We start from the raw sequence: 27742 nt of genomic DNA on the forward strand, positions 1-27742 counted from the left end.
AGGAATTCAAACAACGAAAAGGCTAATGATGTTAAGTACCAGACAGTATGAATGATGAAATGTTTGTATAAAAAGGGCCTAATTGGTGATTTTACAACTTGATCGTTTAATTAACTCTGTTAAGTACGAGGAAGGTTCTCTAAGGATAGTGACATGAAATGGACTTTGTGCGCTACATCCAATCACAGGTAGTGAAAGATTTCATGTGATTTTTATAATGTTGGCATGTTAAAGAGTATTGTCTTTGTTTTTTCGTTCGGAAGAATAGAGTGCTAATCCCATATAATCCGAAAAATGTAAATGGGAAGGAGCATTCTGCAGATTCTTAGGATGACTTCGGGCACTGCACACATATGACAGAAATGCTTATTAGCAGATTATAAACTTAGTTTCATGGAGATGACTAATGTACCATTTAATGATCACTTCACAATAAAAGACCTTCAATTATGAAATACTGAAAGCTCTGCATTAATCAGAATCCCATAAAAAAATAATCAAAAACCCTGTGAAATTAGAAGGACACTTAACTAGATACCTTTTGTTGGTTGGGTGTTACCTTGGTCGGAATAGTAAATTGCTCAATTGCCTACATAAAACATAAATATTGTGGAACCATAGATGCAGGCATCTTTGAGGTAAGGAAAATGCTGGCATCTGCTGTCAAAAAATGGACAGATAAACTGATTCTGATCAATACAATAGAACGCTTGGTAGTCGGCTACCATTTTTCCAGTTGCATTGAGGACCTATTAGCAGAGATTCATGAATCTCATGCAAATCTTGAAACTTATGAAAAGTATGATCTGACTCATCAACAGCAACATGCACAGTCACCCTCTCGTCTCCACGTAATGCATCATTTTCTTAATATAGCAATAAACGGTGGAGCTAGCAAGCAAACTGTACAAGATATCAACCGGGAAGTGGGAACGCTCAGGAACGGAAACAGGGGGCAATGGGGTGGTCATGGTGGCCCAAAGCCTTCCCTAAGAGTTTGAATTGATCCTATTTTGACTATAAAATTCGATTTTATAGTCGTTATGTCCCCCCCAAAAATCTCTCCAAAAGTTTGTATTTATTCAATTTTGAGTATAAAAATTGATTATAGAAATTTGAAAATTCTCAAACCCTAATATATATACTCTCTATTATTGAAGCAGCCGTCTCTATCATCAGTGGGGCTTCAATCGGTTTTCAACAGTGGAGAGCCCCAAATCTTTTGTTTGTTTCATCTTATTTTTTTCTTTCAATAATCTTACTCGTTGAGGAAGGATTTGTCTCATTTGATTTGTTTTTTAGACATACATCATCGGAGCTTACAGTTTACTTTTTTATTCGATTGAAGCGGAGCTTATCGGATACGAGAGTTAATCGTTCTTCTTGTGGTTTTGACGGTTAGATCTAAGTTTTTTAATTTTCATTTGTTTTCAGTCTACTTTTATTTCGATTTGTAATTTGTATTTTCAGGTTGTTTTCTCTCCCAGGTGAGAGTTTTGTTTTTCGCTTCTTAATTGTAAGCGGGGTCTTGATTTGGTGATGAAAGTTTGTATGGAATCGCAAGTCGATAGCTCAAACTATAGCTCTATCAGGGCATGATGAAAAGGGTAACAATAATTCAATGAGAATGCATGAAGCGAGTACTTGTATTAGTATATACATTTTCTTCAAAAAATTGTTTAATTGTCTCTTTATAAGAACAGGCGATTGCAATATACTCTTTGTTCGACTCGATCATTGGTGTAGATGTCGTATGACTTTTTATTATTAGATTAATACTTTTGTTTCAAAATAAAAATTGATTATAATGTTCGTTTGGTACCTCACAAACTAACAAATCTTGATAGTCCCTTCAAATATATACAGAAATCTCATGTAAATTTGGATTTTGTACATACAAATTCATGAACTTGTCAATAAAATGTAGATTGTCGGAATGTATCTTTTGCATAAAGAAATTTCGCCCCTCCAAATTTTTTCTGGTTCCGTCCCTGCGAACGCTCAATTCAGCTATAAATACATGAGTAATATTGCTCTACAGTATATTCTAGATATTCACCTCATACACGCACAGTAAGAAAGAAAGAGGTCATAGCAATTGATAGAAAGAATGGAAGCATCAAAACTAGAAAAACTAGGTAGGTCTCTCCGGGTACCTTCAGTACAAGAACGTGCCAAGGAAAAATCTGCCACAGTTCCATCACGATACATTCATTCTGATCAAGATCCTGTAATTCTCAGTTCGACAGATCTACCTGAAGTCCCTGTGATTGATATGGAGATCTTACTTCATGGAGATTTAATGGACGCTGAGCTCAATAAATTTCACCAAGCATGCAAAGAGTGGGGATTCTTTCAGGTACACTATGTTTAAGATTAATTTATTTTTTTAGAGGATGCTACTTGAAAAAAAAAAAAACTAGATTACAACGCATCTTTGCAGTTAATAAACCATGGTGTTAGCGATTCATTACTGGAGAAGGTGAAAACAGAGGTCGTGGAGTTCTTTAAGCTGCCACTTGAAGAGAAGAGAAAGTTTGGTCAACTGGATGGAGATATAGAGGGATATGGACAATCCTTCGTTGTCTCGGAGGAGCAAAAGCTTGATTGGGCTGATATGATCTACATGATCACCCTTCCTACTGATCTCAGGAAACCGCACTTATTGCCACAACTACCTCATTCATTCAGGTAACACAAAATTTCTCTTATATTAAGGCTTTTGCAGTAATTTCTCCTACCTCCCGAATGAGCCAACTGACATGCATCAACCCATAACAAATATGCAGAAATGCTATAGAGGATTATGCGGTGGAATTGAAAAGCCTAGCCATGAATATTCTCAATCTAATGGCCAAAGCTCTTCAAATGAATCCTGAGGAAATGGAAGTTCTCTTTGAAGAAGGCATGCAATCAATGAGGATGAACCACTATCCTCCATGCCCTCAACCGGAACAGGTTATAGGGCTCACGCCCCACAGCGATGCTTCTGGCTTCACTATCCTTTTTCAACTGAATGAAATTGACGGCCTACAGATTAGAAAGGACGGTACTTGGATTCCAATAAAACCGTTGCCTTCTGCCTTTGTTATCAACATCGGAGATGTTCTGGAGGTAAAATTAACTATTTTAAATTTTTATTGCTTGTAAATGGATGGACTAACATGACTTAATCTGTAGGTTATAACCAATGGAACTTATCATAGCATTGAGCATAGAGGAGTTGTCAACTCAGTGAAGGAGAGAATGTCAATTGCTACATTTTTAAGCCCCAAGGTAGATGCAGAATTCGGTCCTGCACCAAGCCTTCTCACGTCCCAAGCTCCTCCAAAGTTTAAATGGATTGCTGCTGCAGATTTCTTTAAAGGATATTTTGCACAGAAGCTTGCTGGGAAATGTTATCTAGACACTCTACGAATATAAACCTAATATATTTGGCTTTATGCACCTGAGCTTCTTCAGTGAATAAACCTGCAACTTCCTACGTATCGCTAACAAAGAATCTGCTGCAATTTCCACAATGTAGACAGACTTATTGTCTATGCAACAGATTGTAATAAACTTTTCATTGCAATTTCCCTTGTTTCACTCGAGCTTCACGCAACATTAACAAATGTAGTCAAAAGTAGATATGTAGTAATCTGCATAGTTTAGTAAATGATGAGCTTAGAGCTAAACAATAATTTATCAGCAATGATAGAATGAATTAGAAACTCCATGTATTTCTTAAATTATGCATATAATTTACTTCCGAATACGAGAACAGTGAAAACAGGAAGCAGTAAGCACACAGGAACTTTGTTTTACAACTCATAGTCAAGATTAGGTAACTTAGAGAAGCATATATTTCATTTATTCATTTAAAACTGAAAAAATGTGCCTAATAATCAAGTTTCATACATATTCTTCTGCGAAGAACGAGTTTCACAGGAGCCACATGTTCGAGCCAAAATAATTAAACAAGCCAAGCCATATGTAGATTCATCAGCCAGATAGACATGATAACAACAATTGACAACTTTTTCCAATATCATAAGGAATTCAAACAACGAAAAGGCTAATGATGTTAAGTACCAGACAGTATGAATGATGAAATGTTTGTATAAAAAGGGCCTAATTAGTGATGGTTTACAACTTGATCATTTAATGAACTCTGTTAAGTACGAGGAAGGTTCTCTAAGGATAGTGACATGAAATGGACTTTGTGCACTACATCCAATCACAGGTAGTGAAAGATTTCATGTGATTTTTATAATGTTGGCTTGTTAAAGAGTATTGTCTTTGTTTTATAATTTTGAGTATAAAAATTGATTATAGAAATTTGAAAATTCTCAAACCCTAATATACTCTCTATTATTGAAGTAGCCGTCTCTGTCATCAGTGGGGCTTCCATCGGTTTTCAACAGTGGAGAGCCCCAAATCTTTTGTTTGTTTCATCTTATTTTTTTCTTTCAATAATCTTACTCGTTGAGGAAGGATTTGTCTCATTTGATGTGTTTTTTAGACCTACATCATCGGAGCTTACAGTTTACTTTTTTATTTGATTGAAGCGGAGCTTATCGGATACGAGAGTTACTCGTTCTTCTTGTGGTTTTGACGGTTAGATCTAAGTTTTTTTAATTTTCATTTGTTTTCAGTCTACTTTTATTTCGATTGGTAATTTGTATTTTCAGGTTGTTTTCTCTCCCTGGTGAGAGCTTTGTTTTTCGCTTCTTAATTGTAAGCGGGGTCTTGATTTGGTGATGAAAGTTTGTATGGAATCGCAAGTCGATAGCTCAAACGATAGCTCTATCAGGGCATGATGAAGAGGGTAACAATAAACGAGAATGCATGAAGCGAGTACTTGTATTAGTATATACATTTTCTTCAAAAAATTGTTTAATTGTCTCTTTATAAGAACAGGCGATTGCAATATACTCTTTGTTCGACTCCATCATTGGTGTAGATGTCGTATGACTTTTTATTATTAGATTAACACTTTTGTTTCAAAAAAAATTTGATTATAATGTTCGTTTGGTACCTCACAAACTAACAAATCTTAATAGTCCCTTCAAATATATACAGAAATCTCATGTAAATTTGGATTTTGTACATACAAATTCATGAACTTGTCAATAAAATGTAGATTGTCGGAATGTATCTTTTGCATAAAGAAATTTCGCCCCTCCAAATTTTTTCTGGTTCCGTCCCTGCGAACGCTCAATTCAGCTATAAATACATGAGTAATATTGCTCTACAATATATTCTAGATATTCACCTCATACACGCACAGTAAGAAAGAAAGAGGTCATAGCAATTGATAGAAAGAATGGAAGCATCAAAAGTAGAAAAAATAGGGAGGTCTCTCCAGGTACCTTCAGTACAAGAACTGGCCAAGGATGAATCTGCCACAGTTCCATCACAATACATTCATTCTGATCAAGATCCTGTAATTCTCAGTTCGACAGATCTACCTGAAGTCCCTGTGATTGATATGGAGATCTTACTTCATGGAGATTTAATGGACGCTGAGCTCAATAAATTTCACCAATCATGCAAAGAGTGGGGATTCTTTCAGGTACACTATGTTTAAGATTAATTTATTTTTTTAGAGGATGCTACTTGAAAAAAAAAAAAAAAACTAGATTACAACGCGTCTTTGCAGTTAATAAACCATGGTGTTAGCGATTCATTACTGGAGAAGGTGAAAACAGAGGTCGTGGAGTTCTTTAACCTGCCACTTGAAGAGAAGAGAAAGTTTGGTCAACTGGATGGAGATATAGAGGGATATGGACAATCCTCGTTGTCTCGGAGGAGCAAAAGCTTGATTGGGCTGATATGATCTACATGATCACCCTTCCTACTGATCTCAGGAAACCGCACTTATTGCCACAACTACCTCATTCATTCAGGTAACACAAAATTTCTCTTATATTAAGGCTTTTGCAGTAATTTCTCCTACCTCTCGAATGAGCCAACTGACATGCATCAACCCATAACAAATATGCAAAAATGCTATAGAGGATTACGCGGTGGAATTGAAAAGCCTAGCCATGAATATTCTCAATCTAATGGCCAAAGCTCTTCAAATGAATCCTGAGGAAATGGAAGTGCTCTTTGAAGAAGGCATGCAATCAATGAGGATGAACTACTATCCTCCATGCCCTCAACCGGAACAGGTTATAGGGCTCACGCCCCACAGCGATGCTACTGGCTTTACTATACTTTTTCAACTGAATGAAATTGACGGCCTACAGATTAGCAAGGACGGTACTTGGATTCCAATAAAACCATTGCCTTCTGCCTTTGTTATAAACATCGGAGATGTTCTGGAGGTAAAATTAACTCTTTTAAATTTTTATTGCTTGTAAATGGATGGACTAACATGATTTAATCTGTAGGTTGTAACTAATGGAACTTATCGGAGCATTGAGCATAGAGGAGTTGTCAGCTCAGTGAAGGAGAGAATGTCGATTGCTACATTTTTAAGCCCCAAGGTAGATGCAGAATTCGGTCCTGCACCAAGCCTTCTCTCGTCCCAAGCTCCTCCAAAGTTTAAAAGGATTGCCGCTGCAGATTTCTTTAAAGGATATTTTGCCCAGAAGCTTGCTGGGAGATGTTATCTAGACACTCTACGAATATAAACCTAATATATTCGGCTTTATGCACCTGAGCTTCTTCAGCAGAGGCGGACGCACGTTCAGGGTCATGGGGTCACGTGCCCCCATATAATATTGAGTATCCCACAAGTATATATATTTTTGAAAAATTAAGGATCATTTAATTTATCTAATAAGTAATTTATAAGTCAAAAATATCTCACTAAAACAAATAAAAGGAAGTTTTAAACAAATAATTTAAATTAAGATGAATTTTTGGCTCTAACAAAAATTTATGTTCTTTTATAATATCATTATTTATATGGTGCCCCGTCTTTATAATTGTTCTAGATCCGCCACTGTTCTTCAGTGAATAAACCTGCAACTTCCTACGTATCGCTAACAAAGAATCTGCTGCAATTTCCACAATGTAAACAGACTTATTGTCTATGCAACAGATTGTAATGAACTTTTCATTGCAATTTCCCTTGTTTCACTCGAGCTTCACGCAACATTAACAAATGTAGTCAAAAGTAGATATCTAGTAATCTGCATAGTTTAGTAAATGATGAGCTTAGAGCTAAACAATAATTTATCAGCAATGATAGAATGAATTAGAAACTCCATGTATTTCTTAAATTATGCATATAATTTACTTCCGAATACGAGAACAGTGAAAACAGGAAGCAGTAAGCACACAGGAACTTTGTTTTACAACTCATAGTCAAGATTAGGTAACTTAGAGAAGCATATATTTCATTTATTCATTTAAAACTGAAAAAATGTGCCTAATAATCAAGTTTCATACATATTCTTCTGCGAAGAACGAGTTTCACAGGAGCCACATGTTCGAGCCAAAATAATTAAACAAGCCAAGCCATATGTTGATTCATCAGCCAGATAGACATGATAACAACAATTGACAACTTTTTCCAATATCATAAGGAATTCAAACAACGAAAAGGCTAATGATTTTAAGTACCAGACAGTATGAATGATGAAATGTTTGTATAAAAAGGGCCTAATTGGTGATGGTTTACAACTTGATCGTTTAATTAACTCTGTTAAGTACGAGGAAGGTTCTCTAAGGATAGTGACGTGAAATGGACTTTGTGCACTACATCCAATCACAGGTAGTGAAAGATTTCATGTGATTTTTATAATGTTGGCTTGTTAAAGAGTATTGTCTTTGTTTTTTCGTTCGGAAGAATAGAGTGCTAATCCCATATAATCCGAAAAATGTAAATGGGAAGGAGCATTCTGCAGATTCTTAGGATGACTTCGGGCACTGCACACATATGACAGAAATGCTTATTAGCAGATTATAAACTTAGTTTCATGGAGATGACTAATGTACCATTTAATGATCACTTCACAATAAAAGACCTTCAATTATGAAATACTGAAAGCTCTGCATTAATCAGAATCCCATAAAAAAATAATCAAATTTCATGAAGACCCTGTGAAATTAGAAGGACACTTAACTAGATACCTTTGGTTGGTTGGGTGTTACCTTGGTCGGAATAGTAAATTGCTCAATCGCCTACATAAAACATAAATATTGTGGAACCATAGATGCAGGCATCTTTGAGGTAAGGAAAATGCTGGCATCTGCTGTCAAAAAATGGACAGATAAACTGATTCTGATCAATACAATAGAACGCTTGGTAGTCGGCTACCATTTTTCCAGTTGCATTGAGGACCTGTTAGCAGAGATTCATGAATCTCATGCAAATCTTGAAACTTATGAAAAGTTGACGCAGAACGGAACACTCGGATCAACAAACGTTAATCCTTATGCACACACACACAAATCCGCCAACGCGAATTTGAAAGTTAAATCTGGAATCCACCAGAAAAGATGAGAAAACTCTCAAGGGTTTTGTTTATTCAATCATAAGCTGCCGACTTTTTGCTTACAATATTGTTTATATAGGAATATAAAACCCTAAAACATAATAATAAAAAACAAATTCTACTTAAAAATAAAATATTAAATATAAGTGGCATGATCATGCAGCCAGTCAGCGTGATCATGTTGTTGTCCTCTCTAGCCTCTGGAGCTTTTTCCTGCTTTGGCATGATCATGCAGCCCTTTAGCATGCTCATGCTGTTTTCCTCCCTTCTTCTTTGCAGGCCTTTTCATGTCAAGCTTCTCTTCAAAATTCTGAGCCTCTTGTTCTACATCAAAAGTATGATCTGACTCATCAACAGCAACATGCACAGTCACCCTCTCGTCTCCACGTAATGCATCATTTTCTTAATATAGCAATAAACGGTGGAGCTAGCAAGCAAACTGTACAAGATATCAACCGGGAAGTGGGAACGCTCAGGGACGGAAACAGGGGGCAATGGGGTGGTCATGGTGGCCCAAAGCCTTCCCTAAGAGTTTGAATTGATTCTATTTTGACTATAAAAATCGATTTTATAGTCGTTATGTCCCCCCAAAAATCTCTCCAAAAGTTTGTATTTATTCAATTTTGAGTATAAAAATTGATTATAGAAATTTGAAAATTCTCAAACCCTAATATACTCTCTATTATTGAAGTAGCCGTCTCTATCATCAGTGGGGCTTCCATCGGTTTTCAACAGTGGAGAGCCCCAAATCTTTTGTTTGTTTCATCTTATTTTTTTCTTTCAATAATCTTACTCGTTGAGGAAGGATTTGTCTCATTTGATTTGTTTTTTAGACCTACATCATCGGAGCTTACAGTTTACTTTTTTATTTGATTGAAGCGGAGCTTATCGGATACGAGAGTTACTCGTTCTTCTTGTGGTTTTGACGGTTAGATCTAAGTTTTTTTAATTTTCATTTGTTTTCAGTCTACTTTTATTTCGATTGGTAATTTGTATTTTCAGGTTGTATTCTTCTTGTCGTATGACTTTTTATTATTAGATTAACACTTTTGTTTCAAAAAAAAATTTGATTATAATGTTCGTTTGGTACCTCACAAACTAACAAATCTTAATAGTCCCTTCAAATATATACAGAAATCTCATGTAAATTTGGATTTTGTACATACAAATTCATGAACTTGTCAATAAAATGTAGATTGTCGGAATGTATCTTTTGCATAAAGAAATTTCGCCCCTCCAAATTTTTTCTGGTTCCGTGAACGCTCAATTCAGCTATAAATACATGAGTAATATTGCTCTACAATATATTCTAGATATTCACCTCATACACGCACAGTAAGAAAGAAAGAGGTCATAGCAATTGATAGAAAGAATGGAAGCATCAAAAGTAGAAAAAATAGGGAGGTCTCTCCAGGTACCTTCAGTACAAGAACTGGCCAAGGATGAATCTGCCACAGTTCCATCACAATACATTCATTCTGATCAAGATCCTGTAATTCTCAGTTCGACAGATCTACCTGAAGTCCCTGTGATTGATATGGAGATCTTACTTCATGGAGATTTAATGGACGCCGAGCTCAATAAATTTCACCAAGCATGCAAAGAGTGGGGATTCTTTCAGGTACACTATGTTTAAGATTAATTTATTTTTTGATGAAAAAAAAACTAGATTACAACGCGTCTTTGCAGTTAATAAACCATGGTGTTAGCGGTTCATTACTGGAGAAAGTGAAAACAGAGGTCGTGGAGTTCTTTAAGCTGCCACTTGAAGAGAAGAGAAAGTTTGGTCAACTGGATGGAGATATAGAGGGATATGGACAAGCCTTCGTTGTCTCGGAGGAGCAAAAGCTTGAATGGGCTGATATGTTCTACGTGATCACCCTTCCTACTGATCTCAGGAAACCGCACTTATTGCCACAACTACCTCATTCATTCAGGTAACAAAAAATTTCTTTTATATAAAGGCTTTTGCAGTAATTTCTCCTACCTCCCGTATGAGCCAACCGACATGTATCAAACCATAACAAATATGCAGAAATGTTATAGAGGATTACGCGGGGGAATTGAAAAGCCTAGCAATGAATATTCTCAGTCTAATGGCCAAAGCTCTTCAAATGAATCCTGAGGAAATGGAAGAGCTCTTTGAAGAAGGCATGCAATCAATGAGGATGAACTACTATCCACCATGCCCTCAACCGGAACAGGTTATAGGGCTCACGCCCCACAGCGATGCTACTGGCTTCACTATCCTTTTTCAACTGAATGAAATTGACGGCCTACAGATTAGAAAGGACGGTACTTGGATTCCAATAAAACCATTGCCTTCTGCCTTTGTTATAAACATCGGAGATGTTCTGGAGGTAAAATTAACTCTTTTAAATTTTTATTTCTTGTAAATGGATAGACTAACATGATTTAATCTGTAGGTTGTAACTAATGGAACTTATCGGAGCATTGAGCATAGAGGAGTTGTCAGCTCAGGGAAGGAGAGAATGTCGATTGCTACATTTTTAAGCCCCAAGGTAGATGCAGAATTCGGTCCTGCACCAAGCCTTCTCTCGTCCCAAGCTCCTCCAAAGTTTAAAAGGATTGGCGCTGCAGATTTCTTTAAAGGATATTTTGCACAGAAGCTTGCTGGGAGATGTTATCTAGACACTCTACGAATATAAACCTATTTTATCACCTGAGCTTCTCCAGTGAATAAACCTGCAACTTCCTACATATCGCTAACAAAGAATCTGCTGCAATTTCCACAATGTAAACAGACTTATTGTCTATGCAACAGATTGTAATAAACTTTTCATCACAATTTCCCATGTTTCACTCGAGCTTCACGCGACATAACAAATGTAGTCAAAGGTAGAGATCTAGTAATCTGCATAGTTTAGTAAATAACGAGCTTAGAGCTCATAGTCAAGATTAGGTAACCTTTTTTTTTTTTTTTTAATACTCATAGTCAAGATTAGGTAACCTTTTTTTTTTTTTTTTGTCGTAAGATTAGGTAACTTAGAGAATTCAAACAACGAAAAGGCTAATGATGTTCAGTACCAGACAGTATTAATAATGAAATGTTTGTATAAAAAAAGGCCTAATGGGTGATGGTTTACAACTTCATCCTTTAATTAACTCTGTTACGTACGAGGAAGGTTCTCTAAGGATAGTGACATGAAATGGACTTTGCGCGCTACATCCAATCACAGGTAGTGAAAGATTTCGTGTGATTTTTATAATGTTGGCTTGTTAAAGAGTATTGTCTTTTTTTTTTATTCGGAAGAATAGAGTACTAATCCCATATAATCCGAAAAATGTGAATGGGAAGGAGCATTCTGCAGATTCTTAGGATGACTTCGGGCACTGCACACATATGACAGAAATGCTTATTAGCAGATTATAAACTTAGTTTCATGGAGATGACTAATGCACCATTTGATGATCACTTCACAATAAAAGACCTTAAATTATGAAGTACCGAAAGCTCTTCATTAATCAGAATCCCATCAAAAAGAATATTCAAATTTCATGGAAATTCTGTGAAATTAGCACAACATTCAGTTTTATAGTTGTAACACTTAACTAGATACCTTTTGTTGGTCGGGTGGTCGGAATATGAAATTGCTCAATTGCCTACATAAACTTAATATTGTGGAACCAAAGATGCAGGCATCTTTGAGGTCTGCTAGGGATGAGGGAAAAAACTAGAATTTTAAATGAATAGACGACAGTGATGCAACAATAGTTTTCAAGAATGTCAACCATTATACTAGTGGAGATGCTCTGAGGTAAATTTTGTTTGGTTCAAGAATGTAAATTTGTTTATTATTTCATCCGAATGGAATCTCAATGGTAAAGTTTAATCTTTAAATAACTAGGCTAATCTCCCTTGCCAAGTATTTCACTTTTAATTCCAGAGATTTCGAGGTACTAATTAGGTACTGTAATTTCTTTATTTTATCGTCGTTAAGTTTAGTGCTTCATGCTGGCTAACATTTATAAAACCTTCAAATTCGGCGTGCATGTATAGTTATGGGAAGTGTACTCAGAAGAACATGATGCACTGTAAATTGAGGTAAGGAAAATGCTGGCATCTGCTGTCGAAAATTAGACAGATAAACTGATTCTGATCAATACAATAGAACGCTTTGGAGTCGGCTACCATTTTTCCAGTTACATTGAGGACCTGTTAGCAGAGATTCATGAATCTCATGCAAATCTTGAAACTTATGAAAAGTATGATCAATTCACTACGGCACTATGCTTCAGATTTTTAGACAGCATGGTTATAACCAGGGGCAGATCTAGGAAGAGGCACGGGGCACGTGTCCCCCCTAAATTTCTTTTTACATTTTTTCATCATATTAAATTTTGCAAAATTTAAAAATAAATAGGTGTTTCCGTAAGTTTGCTTGATGCCCCCTAAAGTTTGTGCGCTAGATCCGCCCCTGGTTATAACGTCACATCAGGTAATCCACAACAGATATTGAATATTGCGAATGTTTATAACTTGAGTGTTGATGCAATTAAAATTTAATTTGGACAAGGAGGTGAATTTTTTCATCCATGCACCTTGAAAAAAATACTAAAACAGAGATGGACATGTTTTATTGTTCCAAAATTTTGAAGTTGCAAGTTATAAATCTTGAGCTTTTAATGAACTCAAAAAACGCGCACTAAATATTGTTCTATCTGATTGATCAGAGATCTTCAACAGGTACAAAGAACTTGATTGAAAGTTCAGTGAATCGATTACAAAAGACCCTTTGGCTTTACCAAGCTTGTATGAAGCAGCACATCTGAGAACTAACAGAGAAGTTGTGTTAGACAAGGCTCTTGATTTCACAACTTGTCACCTCAAGTCTATTGCAAAGTCCTCAGGTTCTGTTCATTAGCTAAATAGGTGAAGCATGCCTTGGAACAGCCCCTCCACAAGGGCATCCTGAGAATCGAACCTAAGCATTTTATCAATTTCTTCGAGGACAGTCTATCAAGGAACAATGTGCTCATCAAGTTTGCGGAAGTAGATTACAATCTGCTGCAAATGTTGTATAAGCAGGAATCTTTATCATTTGATGTTGAAATTAGATTCCCTTTGAAATATTGCAGGTGGTGGGCTGATAGTGATTTTGAATCGAAACTTCCCCAGTTTCGGAGCAGGATAGTTGAAGGATACTTTTGGGCTGTGGCCAATTCATTTGAACCTTGCTATGCACTGGCCCAAATAATGTACACAAAAGTGCTTGTAGCAGTATTAATTTCTGATGATCTCTATGATGCATATGGTACAATGACTGAATGCATATACCAGAGACAGAAAGGTAATAAACAGATCCGCAATGTATTAATGTCCATGTATCATCAGATGGCGAGAAAAATTCAAAGATTAATGGACTTAAAAAAAATCCCATGTTCTGGCAAAAAATCCCATGTTGAGCACGATCGGATAGCCCAGTGGTGGGTTTATCCCCTGTTGTCCCGGTACACCCGGGTTCGACTCTGGCTCACCTCAAGAAGTATTAGAACAGATACTCATTTGTAAGGCGTATAAGCCTAAATCGTCAAAAAAATAAAAAAAATCCCATGTTTAATCATTTCAAGAGCTATGTGTTACAGGTTAGATGTTGACAGCATCGACGGACTTCCAGATCACTCTAAAATGTGCTACAGAACTGAACCATCCTGAAGATCATTTGAAGCCTAAAATCATCTTTATGCTTATGGATCCCATACCAGTATGAGCTACCATGCACATTCAATAAATTTTATTGGTGATCTTTAACAGTTCTCTAACTTGTCTTGTATTTCGTTATATGTTTCGTGTAAGGCTTATTATGCGTCATTTCAGCAGAATAATGTCATGGACACAGAAACATGAGTTTCCATGAGGATGTGGTGATTTTAGTTTTTATATCCGTATGAGCGAGTACAATGTTGTTAGGAAGAACATTTACCAGGATCATATAGTATTCTTGACATTCCCCTCACTCGAAACCCATTTTCAAGTTGAAGAGCGGACCACTGCCCCATAAACTTCATGCTCATAATAAATAAGAATATCGGGGGAGGCCGAAATCTGTGACTACACAGAATAACATACCTTTCACAGAAATGTTGAAATTTTAGCTCTTTATAGTGGCAAAGCCAAGGAGGCAAGGCTCCAGCCCGGTTGAATTTCAAAATTCAATACAATTTCTTTCTTAAAATTTTAGCATGCAGTTAATAATCAGTAAGAAAATCATTTTAAACCCCTATCAATATGAAAAAAATTAGCAAAATGTTCTTTTCTAATCTGGTTCCGCAACTGACTATACCAGTGCCTTTCACTAAATCCAAATTATCAATTTAAGTGATTATCTAACTACTGTCTCATCATTCATCAATAGTAAGAATTAATGGTACAGATCTGACGACATCGCGTGTCAGTTTATACAAAAAATGTGAATAAAAAACTGCTATCTCAGCTGCCTCTTGGCAGATTGTCAGCAAAAACTTACTACTCCCTCTGTCCGGGTCAATTCTATACGGTTTTCTTTTTGGGATGTCCATCATTTCTATACATTCCAAAAATAATAACTTTTAACAATATAAAACACTTTTACGCCTACTACTTTCTTCTAATATCTTCATTCTATGATAATATAAACCCTATTACACCCAATACTTTTCTCCACTATCTCAAATCTATCCTTAAATATAAATGAGGCCACCACTTTACCTATTTTTCCTTTAACTTTATATACTTTTTCTTGGTCTCCGTGTCCAACCATTTTTATATAAATGACCGGGACGAAGGGAGTATAAAAAACTGAGAATTTTTCATGCAGGATGTTTGTCTGTTCTGTCAGCAGGTAAGGAATTTTCCAACCAAATGATTCCTCAAAAACATATGCAGACAGAGATATATTGAATATATAACATGATAGCATCTATCAACTCGAATAAATTTATTATCAATGATAAAAGTTAAAACAAACATATCAGATGTCTGCTGTACATGGCCAGAGTAATACACCTAATAAATCAGCAAGAAAAATGTTTCATGGACATATAAAATGAAACAACTTGGAGTTTTGATTAATATGAATGTTCGTTAAAAATGAATCAAAAAAATTTTGGAGTAGCAATTATGCTGGAATATTGGAAACTGAATAATATTGTGATATTTACAATTATTATTTGTTGTGTTATCTTTTATATTTTGAATAATATTTATAGATAATTAAAGTATAGGTTTGTACAAATCAAGAAGTCTTATCATATTACATCAAATGTATCTATTTCTTTTCCATTACTTATAAAAGTTTTGTAATATTAAATTAGATGTATTTACTTATGTTCGTCATTGCTCATATATGTTGTCCTTCGTATAAATTAAATGTTAAGAGATAGGGATATGATTTAAGTCAAAGCGACAAGAAAGAGTTGGTCGCTTTTAAGTCAAAGCGACCAGAAAGAGTTGGTCGCTTTTAAGAGAGTTGCTTTTACTGATTTCGGTCGCTTTTATATATATAAGTTACCGCTTTGCTGGTGGTCGCTTTTGTTGAAAAATAAATTCCTTTAAATCATTCCAAATTTTTGGCCATATTTTGAATTTCCCGCCTTACAAAATTGGTGGAATTTGAAAAGCGGCCATAATTCTCTTCTAAGAAAAATTAGCAACTAATATTTATCATGTCATTTTAACATAATCATGTAATTTGCAATTATATAACAAATGTTCTGAACAAAAGTGATCGCAGAAAATTGTTGGCCGCTTTTGTATTTAAAAGCGACCAAAATAAAAGCTACCACATATAAAAGTTGCCATTATTTGTTGGCGGGAATTTTCCCGCCTTTACTCGGATTATTAAAAGCGACCGCTGAAAATTGTTGGTCGCTTTTGTATTTAAAAGCGACCAAATAAAAGCCACCACATACAAAAGCTACCATTAACGGTCGCTTTTATTACTCAGTCAATTAAAATTTATACTTCTATTAAAAACGACCAATAGTGGTGACTTTTATTGGTGGTGGCTTTTACTTGGTCGCTTTTAGCCGATTTTCTTGTAGTGACACACACATAATGTTCCTTACATAAATTTTAAATTAAAGGTTAAGAGATAGCGATGTGATCTTATATCATATACATATAATTGAAGACCTGATTTTTGACATAGTGTTTCATGTTTTGGATTGTGTTCCTTTACCCAATTTACTTCAGCATGCGGCACAACGTACACAAATATTTTATTGAAAGTTTTTGTTAGTTTAATATTTTATGTTGCGTGAATGATGAAAACATTTTCTCTTACCATAAATTTTATAATCAATATTATTTTTATATATTACTATTATTTGTGGACGTTGAATAAGATCAAATTTTTATACCGATTGTTAAAATATGATCAACAGTATTATAAAGGACAAATATATTTACCTTATTACAATCATAACAGATATTTTAGCTTATTCAACACTGGAGGGTTCATGTTTTTGAAGGAAGTACACTGCGACGAATGCATCATGGAACTAGATGGCACATGCAATATTTAACAAGGCATTGTTAGAAACCATTAATAAACTGGTTATATATAGTACTTATATCAAGTTGCAGGGTCAGTTTTTTCCACGATATTTATGTTACATTTATTGGTTACATATTTGTAGTTATGAAATTCTCCATTATCCCGTATGTAAAGTCATTTTTTTAATTTTTTAAGTGCAGAGAATCCGTATGTAAAATCATTTTTCAATCATTTAAGTGCAGTGAATTTGTCAAATGTGACAGCTACAGGATATTATTTGAATCCTCAAGATTCGTCAATAAAAGCACTCCGCACAGGTATTTCTACATAAAAAAAATGATATATACCCTAAAAATTATTTTCCTCATTTATCACACTCTATTACAATGTTTAAATTGTATTTAAATTTCCTAAAGATTTATATAGCTAACTTCCCATTTTCTCTTCAACATTACCATAGTTCAATTGTTAAAAAAGAAAGGATTTGTGAAGTTTTTCTCCTCGTGTGCGGGCAAGAATTTCTAGTATTCATATATGTGTTGTCCTTTGTATAAAATAAATGTTAAAAGATAGAGATGTGATTTCTGTATCATATATATATGTATTATTCTTTACATAAATAAAAGTTTAAGAGATAGGGATGCAATTTACATATCATATATGTGTTGTTCTTTGTATATTTAACATTTTTAATTTATTTTAAAAAAAGAGTTAATTCAATAATGACGAGCAATAATTCATCTACGTACCCGCTGTTGGAACCAAAGACCTTCAAAATATTATAATATAATAAATTTTCGGGATTCCAGTGAAGTTGATCATATGCATTTTTAGTGCACTTGTCAAATGGTACTAACCACTATATATGAGATTTATCAACCCTCTTCATCCCAAAAAATAACTGCCCATTTAATGTCACATTTAAATACACATAAACACCATTCTAATAATAAAATATAACTTACATATTAATCTCTTAATCAATATTTATAACATTCAAATATATAATTTATATATATTCTATTTTAATTATATTTTACAAATATATGTCAAATATAACATATCCACTTTGACTTATTTTGTTAAATATTCTTTAGATCTAATTAGAAAAGATCGCACTAAAGTTTATTATAGTATTTAGAGATAATTGCTTATCACGTCGAACTCATCAATCACCATTCGAAACTATCTTCGTCAAAGCTAGTTGACTCAATGTCCGAGTTTCGAGTCCCATCAAACGACTCACTGCCTCATTCCATCAACGATTTAAACTCATCTTCCAACCGATCCAAACTATTCGCCACCGACTTCTCTGCCGCCATCAACATCCAATCACGAATCATGGCAATCACATCGTCAATGGCATCCAAGAGACTTCAAATTCTGATCAAGAGATTACAAAGACTAGTTTTTCAAAATGTCGTCGTCTGTGTTCAACATCTCCTACAATTTCTCGCGCAACCTGCTATCAAAGTCGGAGAGTATCGTCAGCGGTGTTGTTAGTGTGGCCAAGCATCTTCACTATGTGACGCGCTATTAATTGCCATAAGCTTTTCTTCACCATTTTCCACCATCTTCGAGAGAAAAGTAAAGATAGATATTAATGTCCCAATTATTTGTTTACAGTTTTCTTTTTGTCTGTCCCATCCAATGGTTTAAATTTCAAAACTTATCAAAAATGTCAATGAGTTTCACCACTTCCTCATTTTTCTTTCCTTTTCACACTAGATGGGTTTCAAGATCAAATGTAATATTTATTGTTTTTAAACTGTTTCTAAAATTTTTTTATTTTTTTATTATATGATTATCAGCTACTAGATGTTTTCACTGACTGTTGGAAGAAGGTTGTTGCATAAGAGTGACATGAATATGGACTTTTTTTGTCCACGGTACATTACCATAAAGGTCAAGAAAGACACTCAGATAATTTCTAAAATATTGTTCGGTTGTTCAGAAGTAGCTATCTTTACTTATTCGTTAATAACACATGTAAATAATTAAATATAGCGGGAACAAACAGCCTTTAACTTCTTGGGATCACTCCAAACACTAGATACACCAAATGTATCCAGCTGACGAGTTCGGCTCGAAGTAATCCAGAAATATAATTTATAAATGACAAGTCTTTGATGAATATTTTTCAGGTTCCAATATTAGGAAAAAAACTCTCAAATATCTTAAAATCATCAATATACTTATATAAATGAGAAGCGAGGGGCGTGCATGTGGCGCCTCTCACATCGCTCCGTTCTATTTTCTAATTTTCTGGTATTTTTGGTTGAAAAATATCAAAAATTAGAACTATCTTTTTTAGTTTCGGATATATTAGAAGCAAGTTTCATAATCTGATTTAGTTTCAGACTATTTATGTAATATAGTAACTTGAAAGTTTATATCCGGTTTTGTTTCAGATTATTTAATTTTGGAAAAGAGTAGCACACAAGTCTCTCTACACCTATAAATACTCCTATAGATTGTAGAGCTTTTGGATCATCTAAACACAACCTCCTCTCTCTCAATACCACAACCCTACCTCTCTCTGGTGGCTTGATTTATAACTCGGTGGTGCCGTTCTTCTGCAATGATAAGTGAAGACTGTTTATATAATATTAAAAAAATAAAGGTTGTTGCAAGTAAAGGTAGTTATACACCGCTATGTGGGAGTCGACAAATTCAAACACGGAAAAAAAATATAGTTTTCACATGATATTGATGGATGATATCAATAAATTAACTATTAGTGATGTAGGTTTATTGGTTATTCTTTTATAATATTTGTTTTGTTCATCGGACATGTTTGTTGTCGTTAATTTTTATATGATTTACTTTGTATACAGGAAAATATGGTGAAGCGAGGGGCGTGTAGGTGGCGCCTCTCACATCGCTCCGTTCTATTTTTTTAATTTTTTGGAATTTTTGGATGAAATTTATCAAAAATTAGAACTACCTTTTTTGGTTTCGGGTATATTAAAAGTAAGTTTCAGAATCTGATTTTGTTTCAGAGTATTTATGGAATATAGTATCTTGAAAGTTTTAATCTGATTTTGTTTTATATTATTTAATTATGGGAAAAAGTAGCACACAAATCTCTTGGCACCTATAAATACCCTTATAAATTGTAGGATTTTGGATCGTCTAAACACAACATCCTCTCTCTCAATATGTTTTGGTGCACAATCAGTCCATTATTTTATTCTACAAATATTAATATTGAATCATTAATATATCCATTATTTTATTCTACAAATATTAATATTGAATCATTAATATAATTTTTACAGACCGCCGCTACGCGCGGCTTCTCAACTAGTTATAAGTAAAGTCCAAAATAATATTATTGGAAGAAATGATTCAAAATATTATTTATTAATGTTATATAATTTAATATTTTAATTTTTGAAGAAAATACTAGATCGTGTTATATTTACCTTTGAAAAATACTACAAAACATAAAGAGATCTGATATTTCACGAGTAAAAGTCTACATAATATAGTACTTAAGGTTTATAAAATACTAGATCGCGTTGTTAACAAGAAAATGTGAATACACAATATTATTAGCCCAAGACCTGAGTTAACCACTAAGTTATCCAACGATGCTCTGCTCAAAAAAGTTTTTAAACAATATAAATACAAGACTTAGTACTAGAAAGAGCATATTAATGGCACAGACTCTCATCATTCTGTTCTGCTCCAGTTTAACAATCTCCCTCCTAGCCATCTCATCTGCATCACTAGATACCTTAACTCCAAACCAAACCATTGCAGATGGTGCCAAAACCACCCTCATTTCAGCTGCTGGAGCTTTCGAGATGGGATTTTTCAGCCCCGGAAGCTCCAGCACTCGATACTTAGGCATCTGGTACAACAACATAGCCAATGGAACAGTAGCTTGGGTTGCTAACAGGAATACCCCACTTTCTGATACTTCAGGGGTCTTAAGATTTGACCATAATGGAGGACTTATACTTACTGACGGTGGAAGTAACGTGGTTTGGTCAGCAAAGTCTTCGAAAGCCTCAGCAGATCTTGTTGTGCAGTTATTAGATACTGGAAACTTGGTTATTAGGCCTGTTAATGACAGTTACCCTGATAACTACCTCTGGCAAAGTTTCGACTATCCGGGAGATTGTATTCTCCCGGGAATGAAATTTGGTTTGGATTTGACAAACGGTGTGAACAGGCAGCTCACATCCTGGAAAAGCCTGGATGATCCGTCGACAGGGGTGTATAGAAGTGGTGTTAATGGTAAAGGGTATCCGGAGATTTTTTTGTGGAATGGTTCGGATACTATGTTCAGGCTTGGGCCATGGAATGGGATTCCGTTTGGAGGGAGGTCTTCGTTGCTGCAGAATGCTATTTTCACGTATAATTTTGTGTTGGATGAGGCCGGAGCATATTACATGTTTCAGCTTCTTAATGCTTCTACTGCAATGAGGTTGATGCTGAATTCGGAGGGAGATTTGCAGTTTCTGACCTGGCATGACCCGAAAAAAGGCTGGGAAATTACTGTTAATTTGCCAACAGATAAGTGTGATGATTTTTCTGTCTGTGGGGCAAATGGTAACTGCAACATGACCAAATCCAAGTTAGGCCAAGAGATGTGTGATTGTTTCGAAGGATTTAGTCCAAGCAATCTGGAAAATAATGAAATTAAGGGTCTGTTTAGTGGATGTGTTCGGAAAAGAATGTTGACTTGTGGGAATCAAGATGTATTCAGTAGGTATCCAGGTCTGAAATTGCCAGACACGCAGAATTCATGGATAGATCCGAGGTTGAACCTGGATGAGTGTAAGGCCAAATGCTTGAATAACTGTTCTTGCACTGCTTACGCGAATATGGATATCAAAGAAGGAGGTAGTGGATGCGTTTTATGGTTTGGGGACCTGTTTGATACAAGAGAGTTCCTTGCAAGTAGTCAAGTTCTTTATTTAAGGACTGCAGGCGAAGGCTCAGGTAAAAACGATAAATCAATGCTTTCGATGAGTTTGTTTTGGTTTTTACTTGATATCTTTCTTGAATACATAATTTTCAATTTGATTTCACAGGGATAATCAGTAGATCAAAAGGAAAAGCACCAGTGGCTATCATAGTCATCGTTGTCTTAGTAGTCGTAACAGTAGTGCTTAGCCTATTTCTGCTAGTGGTATACAAGAAGAAAAAGCTGAGGAGAAAAGGTATAGGCCTCCATATACTCATTTCAATGCATTAGAATAAGAATACGACACAAAAATAGTCTCTGTAAGAGTGTATCCTTACCTTATCATGATCTTTATAAATCTGTTCTACAGGAAACATGACCTTAAGCAGCTTACACGGTGATGCAGCAGACCAAAGTCAGAGGGAAGATTTTGAACTCCCGTTATTTGAATTTGCGAGGATTGCTAAAGCTACCAATAACTTCTCTAACAACAACAAGCTTGGAGAGGGCGGATTTGGACCTGTTTACATGGTGCTTACTTTTATACTCATTGGTGCAGATTTATATGAATACGAAATATTCTACATACCAATCATGACATTGTTTGAATTTAGAAGATATCGATAAAGTCTTTTCATTAATGGTTTTCCATCAATGTCAATGTCTTTGGGGTCAGGGGATACTGGAAGAAGGACAAGAAATTGCTGTGAAGAGGCTGTCGAAGACTTCAAAACAAGGGCTTGATGAGTTCAAAAATGAAGTTCTGTGCATAGCAAAACTTCAACACCGAAACCTTGTGAGACTTCTGGGATGCAGCATTGAGGAAGGGGAGATGCTATTGATCTATGAATTCATGCCTAACAAAAGTCTAGATTTTTTTATTTTCGGTATGCCTATCCTAAAATTTGATCTAGTTACAACTTAAAATAGCATATTTTGCACTTGGTGAACACAGTTATAATGTATACATAGCAGTAGTAACTAACTTGCATAACAAAATGGTCAGATAAAGTACAGAGCAAGTTACTGGATTGGCCAAAGCGCTACAACATTATAAATGGTGTCGCTAAGGGTCTTCTCTATCTCCACCGCGACTCTAGACTAAGAATCATTCACAGAGATCTCAAAGCTGGCAACATTTTACTTGATCATGATATGAATCCAAAAGTCTCAGACTTTGGCACAGCTAAAAGTTTCTGGGGAAGCCAAAGTGAAGCAAGCACGACAAGAGTAGTTGGGACATTGTAAGACTGTCTACAAAATATAAACTATCCGACTTTCACTGTAAAAAGATGATACTATTTCTAACTTTATTATTCTCTGCAGTGGTTACATGTCTCCTGAGTACGCACTGGATGGCATATTCTCTTTTAAGTCGGATGTATATAGCTTCGGGGTACTAGTACTAGAAATTATCAGTGGAAAGAGAATGAAAGGTTTCTATCAACCAGATCCCAACCTTAATCTTCTTGGCCAAGTATGCACCATTTGTAATTTCTGTAATCACTGCATTTTCATCTTATGGTGCACATATATCAATTTAATGTATCCGAATATTGGACAGGCTTGGAGGCTTTACAATGAACAAAAATTTCTGGAGCTAGTTGATAAGGCAATCCTGCAGTCATGCAATTACTTTGAAGTATGTCGCGCTATCCAAATTGCTTTATTGTGTGTTCAGCCATATCCGGAGGACAGACCAGAAATGGAGCTTGTGAATCTTATGCTGAGTAGTGCAATTGAAATGCCTCGTCCTAACCAGCCTGGTTTTTTTACTGCAAAGAAGCTTCAAGATTCAAATTCTTCATCGTCTTTAATTCTTGACAATTCGGATGTCTTTTACTCCAGTGATATATGATCTTGGTACAAAATTAGGTATGAAACAGAGTACATAACACCATAGTATTCGAACAATTTTTATACAGGATCAAGTTGCATGATTGATAGGGTACATATGTTGATTCGAAACAACCTGAGTCCTATTTTCTTTCTGGAAAGTTGCCCTTGTAGATAGTTTAACACAGTGCTGTTCTGCATTTTCTGGGAAGGAAACTTACAACTGTTTATATCATACTTCTGCATTCCCTAACCTTCGTCTTTCTCTTAAAAAATATAGAAGCTTAACGTATGTAATCATTCAAACATGGCTTTGAATTTTTACCTAGGACTAAATATACTACTTGATGAAGAAATTTCAGATATCAGGCTGGATTCTGAAACTAATTGATTCCTGACTAATTGATTCCTGTCATTGAAGAAGGTGGGCTGTTTTGGCCGAGCCAGTTCATTATGACTGCTCAGCATCAATAGCACCATGGACATGCTTGGCCTGTCTTCTGGATATGGTTGCACACACAACAACCCAACTTGAATAACCCGGAACAGTTCTGATTGATTATATGAGTCCATTGCTGCCTGATCAAGCAGTTCCAAACATTTTCCTTCTTGATAGAGTGTCCATGCCTAAAAGTAGATATTGTGGTGTTATGATTGACAGTTTCTAAAGGCAGAATATTGTACATTTGATTAAAACTGGTACTTACATGTCTGAGAAGATTAAGGTCAGGGTCTAAATCAAAGAATCCACCCATTTTTATGCCACTTACTATTTCTAGTACTAATACACCGAAACTGTAAACATCAGATTTATCTGAAAATTTCCCATCAAGTGCATACTCTGGAGACATGTAGCCGCTGCAGGGAACCCAATGAAAAATGTTAGCTAATCTATGACAGTAGAAGCGGAGAGAGTCAATGTTTGGTTGAGGAATTTACTATGTGCCAACCACTTTTGTTGTTTTAGATTCACTTTCACTTCCCCAGAAAATCCTAGCTAATCCGAAGTCTGATATTCTTGGATTCATCTCAGAGTCAATTAAAACATTGCTGGCTTTCATGTCTCTGTGAATGACTTTCAGTCTAGAATCCTGGTGGAGATAGAGAAGCCCTCTAGCTATACCGTTTATGATGTTGTAGCGTTTTGGCCAATCCAGTGATCGTCTTCTTTCGCTCTCTGTGCAATTAGCAATAGAACATGTACCAAAAAAATTATCTGAATAATGTAATATGATTATCAAAGCACTGCTTGTCAGACCGTGAAAATTTGAAGAAATACACAACACCTCGAGACTGTTCATACCAAAAAGAAGATGATTTAAACTGTTGTTGGGCATGTACTCATATATCAACAACATCTCTTCTCTCTCAATGCAGAAACCTAGAAGCCTCACAAGGTTTCGATGCTGAAGTTTGGCTATGCATGAAATTTCATTTTTGAACTCACGCAGTCTTTGTCTTGATTCCTTTGCAAGCCTTTTCACAGCTATTTCCTGCCCGTCTTTCAATATTCCCTGAAACAGCAATTCTCATATTAACAAACCTGGTATTCTGGTAACATTTGGTTCATTTTCTGAAAAAAGGGAATAGAGCATTAGCCCGTTTAGTTAATTGGTTTTGTCATTAATATAGAAGAGACTGGTTTAAAAAAGTGATGGATAGCCTTCTTTACCTTATTAAAACATTATGACAGTATTTTTCATAAACTTAAATACCAGGATTACCTTGTAGACACATCCAAAACCGCCCTCCCCAAGCTTACTGTTCTCCGAGAAGCAATCAGTAGCATTAGCTATCACTGAGAAGCCAAATAATGGCAAGTCTAGATCTTCACCGTTGTTATAGCTTTTGGGATCACTCCTTAAGTTGAGCTTAAACCCTGCAATGTGAAGTGGGAATTAAGCATAAAGAATGAAATTTTATTGAATTTGCTGCGACTTCCTTGGACAGCTTCTGATTTGAAACACACAAGAACGGATATTAAACAAAACATAAACCTTCTCTCCTCAGCTTTCTCTTCTTTAAAATATATCTGGTGAAAATGCAGAGTAGTATTGTTAGTATAAATGATACAACAATGACTATGATCACCAGTTTCCTCTTTTTTCTTGAGCTTCTATTTTCCGCTGCACAACACATGGTTTTTGCAGATTAATATGACGAAAGTAATAGCAGGAAACATACAAATTTGCACTGGTATAAGGCTGCCTAGGTAGAAGAACGAGTTGATTTACCTGATTTCGAGGTAGCTAGTCTAACATATAGATTTTGCACATCCTCACTGTTGTCCCTAAGATCACTAATATCATCAAACCATAACATGCATCCCCTCCTTCCCTCTCTGACATCCAGTTTTGAATAAGCTGTACAGGAGCAGTTACTCAAGCACTTAATCTTACAATCCTCAAGGATGGTACTCTGATTAAACCAGGAACGACGTGTATCAGGCAATTTTTGGCCCGGATACAAAATAAACCTGTCTCCATGCCCACAACTCAATGCATTTATCCTTACACATCCGTCAGACCAGTCACCTTCTTTCCATTTTTCCGGAAACTTTGGTTCAAATCCTTCCACACACCCACACACACTACTTCCTATGCGGGCTTTAGCAATGTTACAAACACCAAATGGTCCACAAAATGCATATCGATCACAATCATCTTTCGGTGAAGTCAATAAACTTTCCCAACTCCGGGTTTTATTAATCCATACCAGAACAAATACATTGCCTTCAGGATTTAAGATAACTCTCATAATATCAGAACTATTGGCAGCATGAAACCCATAATAGATTCCTGTCTGCTGGAAAGTAAAGTTGGAAATGAAACGCGGATATTTAATAGCAGGTGATGTTCCACTAAAGCCTACACCATCCCATGGCCCAAACCTGAACTGCACAACTGCACCATTCCACACAAGTACCTGGGGAAAGCCATCAAGATTTAACCGTAAAGTAAAATCCCCTGGAGAAGGATCATCAGAACTCCTCCACGACGTAAGGTACGATTGGTTTAAACCACTTCCTAAGTCCCATCCCAGTTTCATTCCTGGCAGAAACTGATCCCCTGGATGATCAAAACTCTGCCAAAGAAATCTCTTGAGTCCCGGATCATCTTCGTACCTAATAACAAGATTTCCAGAGTCTAGCAGCAGACACACAGCATTCTTTGCTGCTCTAGATGACTTGGAAGACCAAATTACAGCACCAGCACCATTGCTGAGTACCAATCTTCCATTTTCGTCGATTCTCAAGACTCCTGAATCATCCATAAGTGGTGATTCTCTATTGGCAACCCACACAACTGTACCAGCTGATATACTTTTGTACCATATACCCAAGTAACGATTCTTAGATTTTCCAGGACTGAAAAATCCAAGCTCGAAAAGCCCACTAGCTGAATCAATGGTACTATTGCCATTATCTATAATAGTTTGATTCCCAGATATCATATCATCTGCCCTGCAATGAACTATAAATATGCATAAACAGATAATTAATTTCCTGGCTTCCATGACTAGTATTCGAAGCTTACTTGTTCTTTTGACAGACCAAAGTATAGGGCCTATTTGGATTGTGGAAGCAGAAGCTGCTGAGAATGCTAGTTTCTCTCTTAGAGCTTCTGCTTTTTTTCCAAACACTTTATTCATTTATTTATTTCTCACTTCTACTCCAGTTTTTTAATTTAAGCAAAAAATCTAACCCAAACGGCCCCATAAATTTCTGATCAAAGCTGACTCTTCATACATGCAGTTTATTAGTATAAGTTATGAATAGTCAAATGCGCATGTTTATTCAACTCACCTGACCTAACCTTTAATTTATTACTCCCTCTGGTCCTTTATATAAGGCACTTTGACTTTTTGCACATTATTTTAGGAGCTTTGATCATATATTTATAATTAATATTTTGAATATTTTCTTTTTCTAAATAATAATATTTATGTTATATTTTTATTTAAAAAAAGAAAATTTTAAAAATATTAATTTTAAATGTGCGGTCAAAACTCTTTAAATAGTGTGCAAAAAGTCAATGTGCCTTATATAAAGG

At 35.5% G+C, this 27742-nt stretch overlaps 5 protein-coding genes and 1 pseudogene across 5 annotated transcripts; 5 read left to right on the forward strand and 1 right to left on the reverse strand.

The window, feature by feature from the left end:
• The first annotated feature begins 1960 nt into the window (after positions 1-1960).
• On the forward strand, positions 1961-3588 carry LOC108207003 (oxoglutarate-dependent flavonoid 7-O-demethylase 1). The gene is made up of 4 exons (XM_017377462.2): positions 1961-2359; positions 2444-2691; positions 2790-3114; positions 3181-3588. The coding sequence occupies exons 1-4, from the start codon at positions 2111-2113 to the stop codon at positions 3421-3423; spliced, it is 1065 nt and encodes a 354-aa protein (XP_017232951.2). The 5' UTR covers positions 1961-2110; the 3' UTR covers positions 3424-3588.
• A 1516-nt stretch (positions 3589-5104) lies between these two features.
• Positions 5105-7292, forward strand: LOC108207032 (oxoglutarate-dependent flavonoid 7-O-demethylase 1). Its single transcript, XM_064086416.1, is given in 5 exon segments — positions 5105-5557; positions 5645-5777; positions 5780-5881; positions 5980-6314; positions 6381-7292. Coding segments are annotated over 5 exon segments (1062 nt in total). The 5' UTR covers positions 5105-5308; the 3' UTR covers positions 6624-7292.
• A 2418-nt stretch (positions 7293-9710) lies between these two features.
• On the forward strand, positions 9711-11244 carry LOC108207927 (oxoglutarate-dependent flavonoid 7-O-demethylase 1). The gene is made up of 4 exons (XM_017378360.2): positions 9711-10056; positions 10125-10372; positions 10471-10795; positions 10862-11244. The coding sequence occupies exons 1-4, from the start codon at positions 9808-9810 to the stop codon at positions 11102-11104; spliced, it is 1065 nt and encodes a 354-aa protein (XP_017233849.1). The 5' UTR covers positions 9711-9807; the 3' UTR covers positions 11105-11244.
• Positions 11245-11605: 361 nt separating this feature from the next.
• LOC135150353 (5-epi-aristolochene synthase-like) lies at positions 11606-14112 on the forward strand (annotated as a pseudogene).
• A 6455-nt stretch (positions 14113-20567) lies between these two features.
• On the forward strand, positions 20568-24868 carry LOC108207042 (G-type lectin S-receptor-like serine/threonine-protein kinase At4g27290). The gene is made up of 7 exons (XM_017377508.2): positions 20568-21889; positions 21982-22110; positions 22225-22385; positions 22531-22741; positions 22861-23098; positions 23181-23331; positions 23419-24868. Exons 1-7 carry the CDS (start codon positions 20596-20598, stop codon positions 23710-23712), a joined length of 2478 nt encoding a protein of 825 aa, XP_017232997.1. The 5' UTR covers positions 20568-20595; the 3' UTR covers positions 23713-24868.
• LOC108208850 (G-type lectin S-receptor-like serine/threonine-protein kinase At4g27290) lies at positions 22860-27356 on the reverse strand. The gene is made up of 7 exons (XM_064086417.1): positions 25925-27356; positions 25688-25816; positions 25415-25569; positions 24994-25204; positions 24630-24867; positions 24398-24548; positions 22860-24317 (listed from the first exon to the last, which is right to left on the reverse strand). The coding sequence occupies exons 1-7, from the start codon at positions 27339-27341 to the stop codon at positions 24012-24014; spliced, it is 2607 nt and encodes an 868-aa protein (XP_063942487.1). The 5' UTR covers positions 27342-27356; the 3' UTR covers positions 22860-24011.
• Positions 27357-27742: the final 386 nt, after the last annotated feature.

Source organism: Daucus carota, chromosome 2, assembly GCF_001625215.2.
Source record: "Daucus carota subsp. sativus chromosome 2, DH1 v3.0, whole genome shotgun sequence".
Taxonomy (NCBI): Eukaryota; Viridiplantae; Streptophyta; class Magnoliopsida; order Apiales; family Apiaceae; genus Daucus; species Daucus carota.

Excerpts from the sequence above, each read along its gene's own strand:
- LOC108207042 (XM_017377508.2), top strand. The coding sequence starts at position 20,596 with ATGGCACAGACTCTCATCATTCTGTTCTGCTCCAGTTTAACAATCTCC. Across the intron at positions 22,386-22,530 it reads GATTTGGACCTGTTTACATG|GGGATACTGGAAGAAGGACA; the intron begins GTGCTTACTTTT and ends CTTTGGGGTCAG. Across the intron at positions 23,332-23,418 it reads ACCTTAATCTTCTTGGCCAA|GCTTGGAGGCTTTACAATGA; the intron begins GTATGCACCATT and ends AATATTGGACAG.
- LOC108208850 (XM_064086417.1), bottom strand. The coding sequence starts at position 27,341 with ATGAATAAAGTGTTTGGAAAAAAAGCAGAAGCTCTAAGAGAGAAACTA. Across the intron at positions 24,549-24,629 it reads ACAAAAGTGGTTGGCACATA|CGGCTACATGTCTCCAGAGT; the intron begins GTAAATTCCTCA and ends GGTTCCCTGCAG. Across the intron at positions 24,318-24,397 it reads ACCTTAATCTTCTCAGACAT|GCATGGACACTCTATCAAGA; the intron begins GTAAGTACCAGT and ends ATCTACTTTTAG.
- LOC108207927 (XM_017378360.2), top strand. The coding sequence starts at position 9,808 with ATGGAAGCATCAAAAGTAGAAAAAATAGGGAGGTCTCTCCAGGTACCT. Across the intron at positions 10,373-10,470 it reads CAACTACCTCATTCATTCAG|AAATGTTATAGAGGATTACG; the intron begins GTAACAAAAAAT and ends ACAAATATGCAG. Across the intron at positions 10,796-10,861 it reads ACATCGGAGATGTTCTGGAG|GTTGTAACTAATGGAACTTA; the intron begins GTAAAATTAACT and ends TTTAATCTGTAG.
- LOC108207003 (XM_017377462.2), top strand. The coding sequence starts at position 2,111 with ATGGAAGCATCAAAACTAGAAAAACTAGGTAGGTCTCTCCGGGTACCT. Across the intron at positions 2,360-2,443 it reads AAGAGTGGGGATTCTTTCAG|TTAATAAACCATGGTGTTAG; the intron begins GTACACTATGTT and ends GCATCTTTGCAG. Across the intron at positions 2,692-2,789 it reads CAACTACCTCATTCATTCAG|AAATGCTATAGAGGATTATG; the intron begins GTAACACAAAAT and ends ACAAATATGCAG.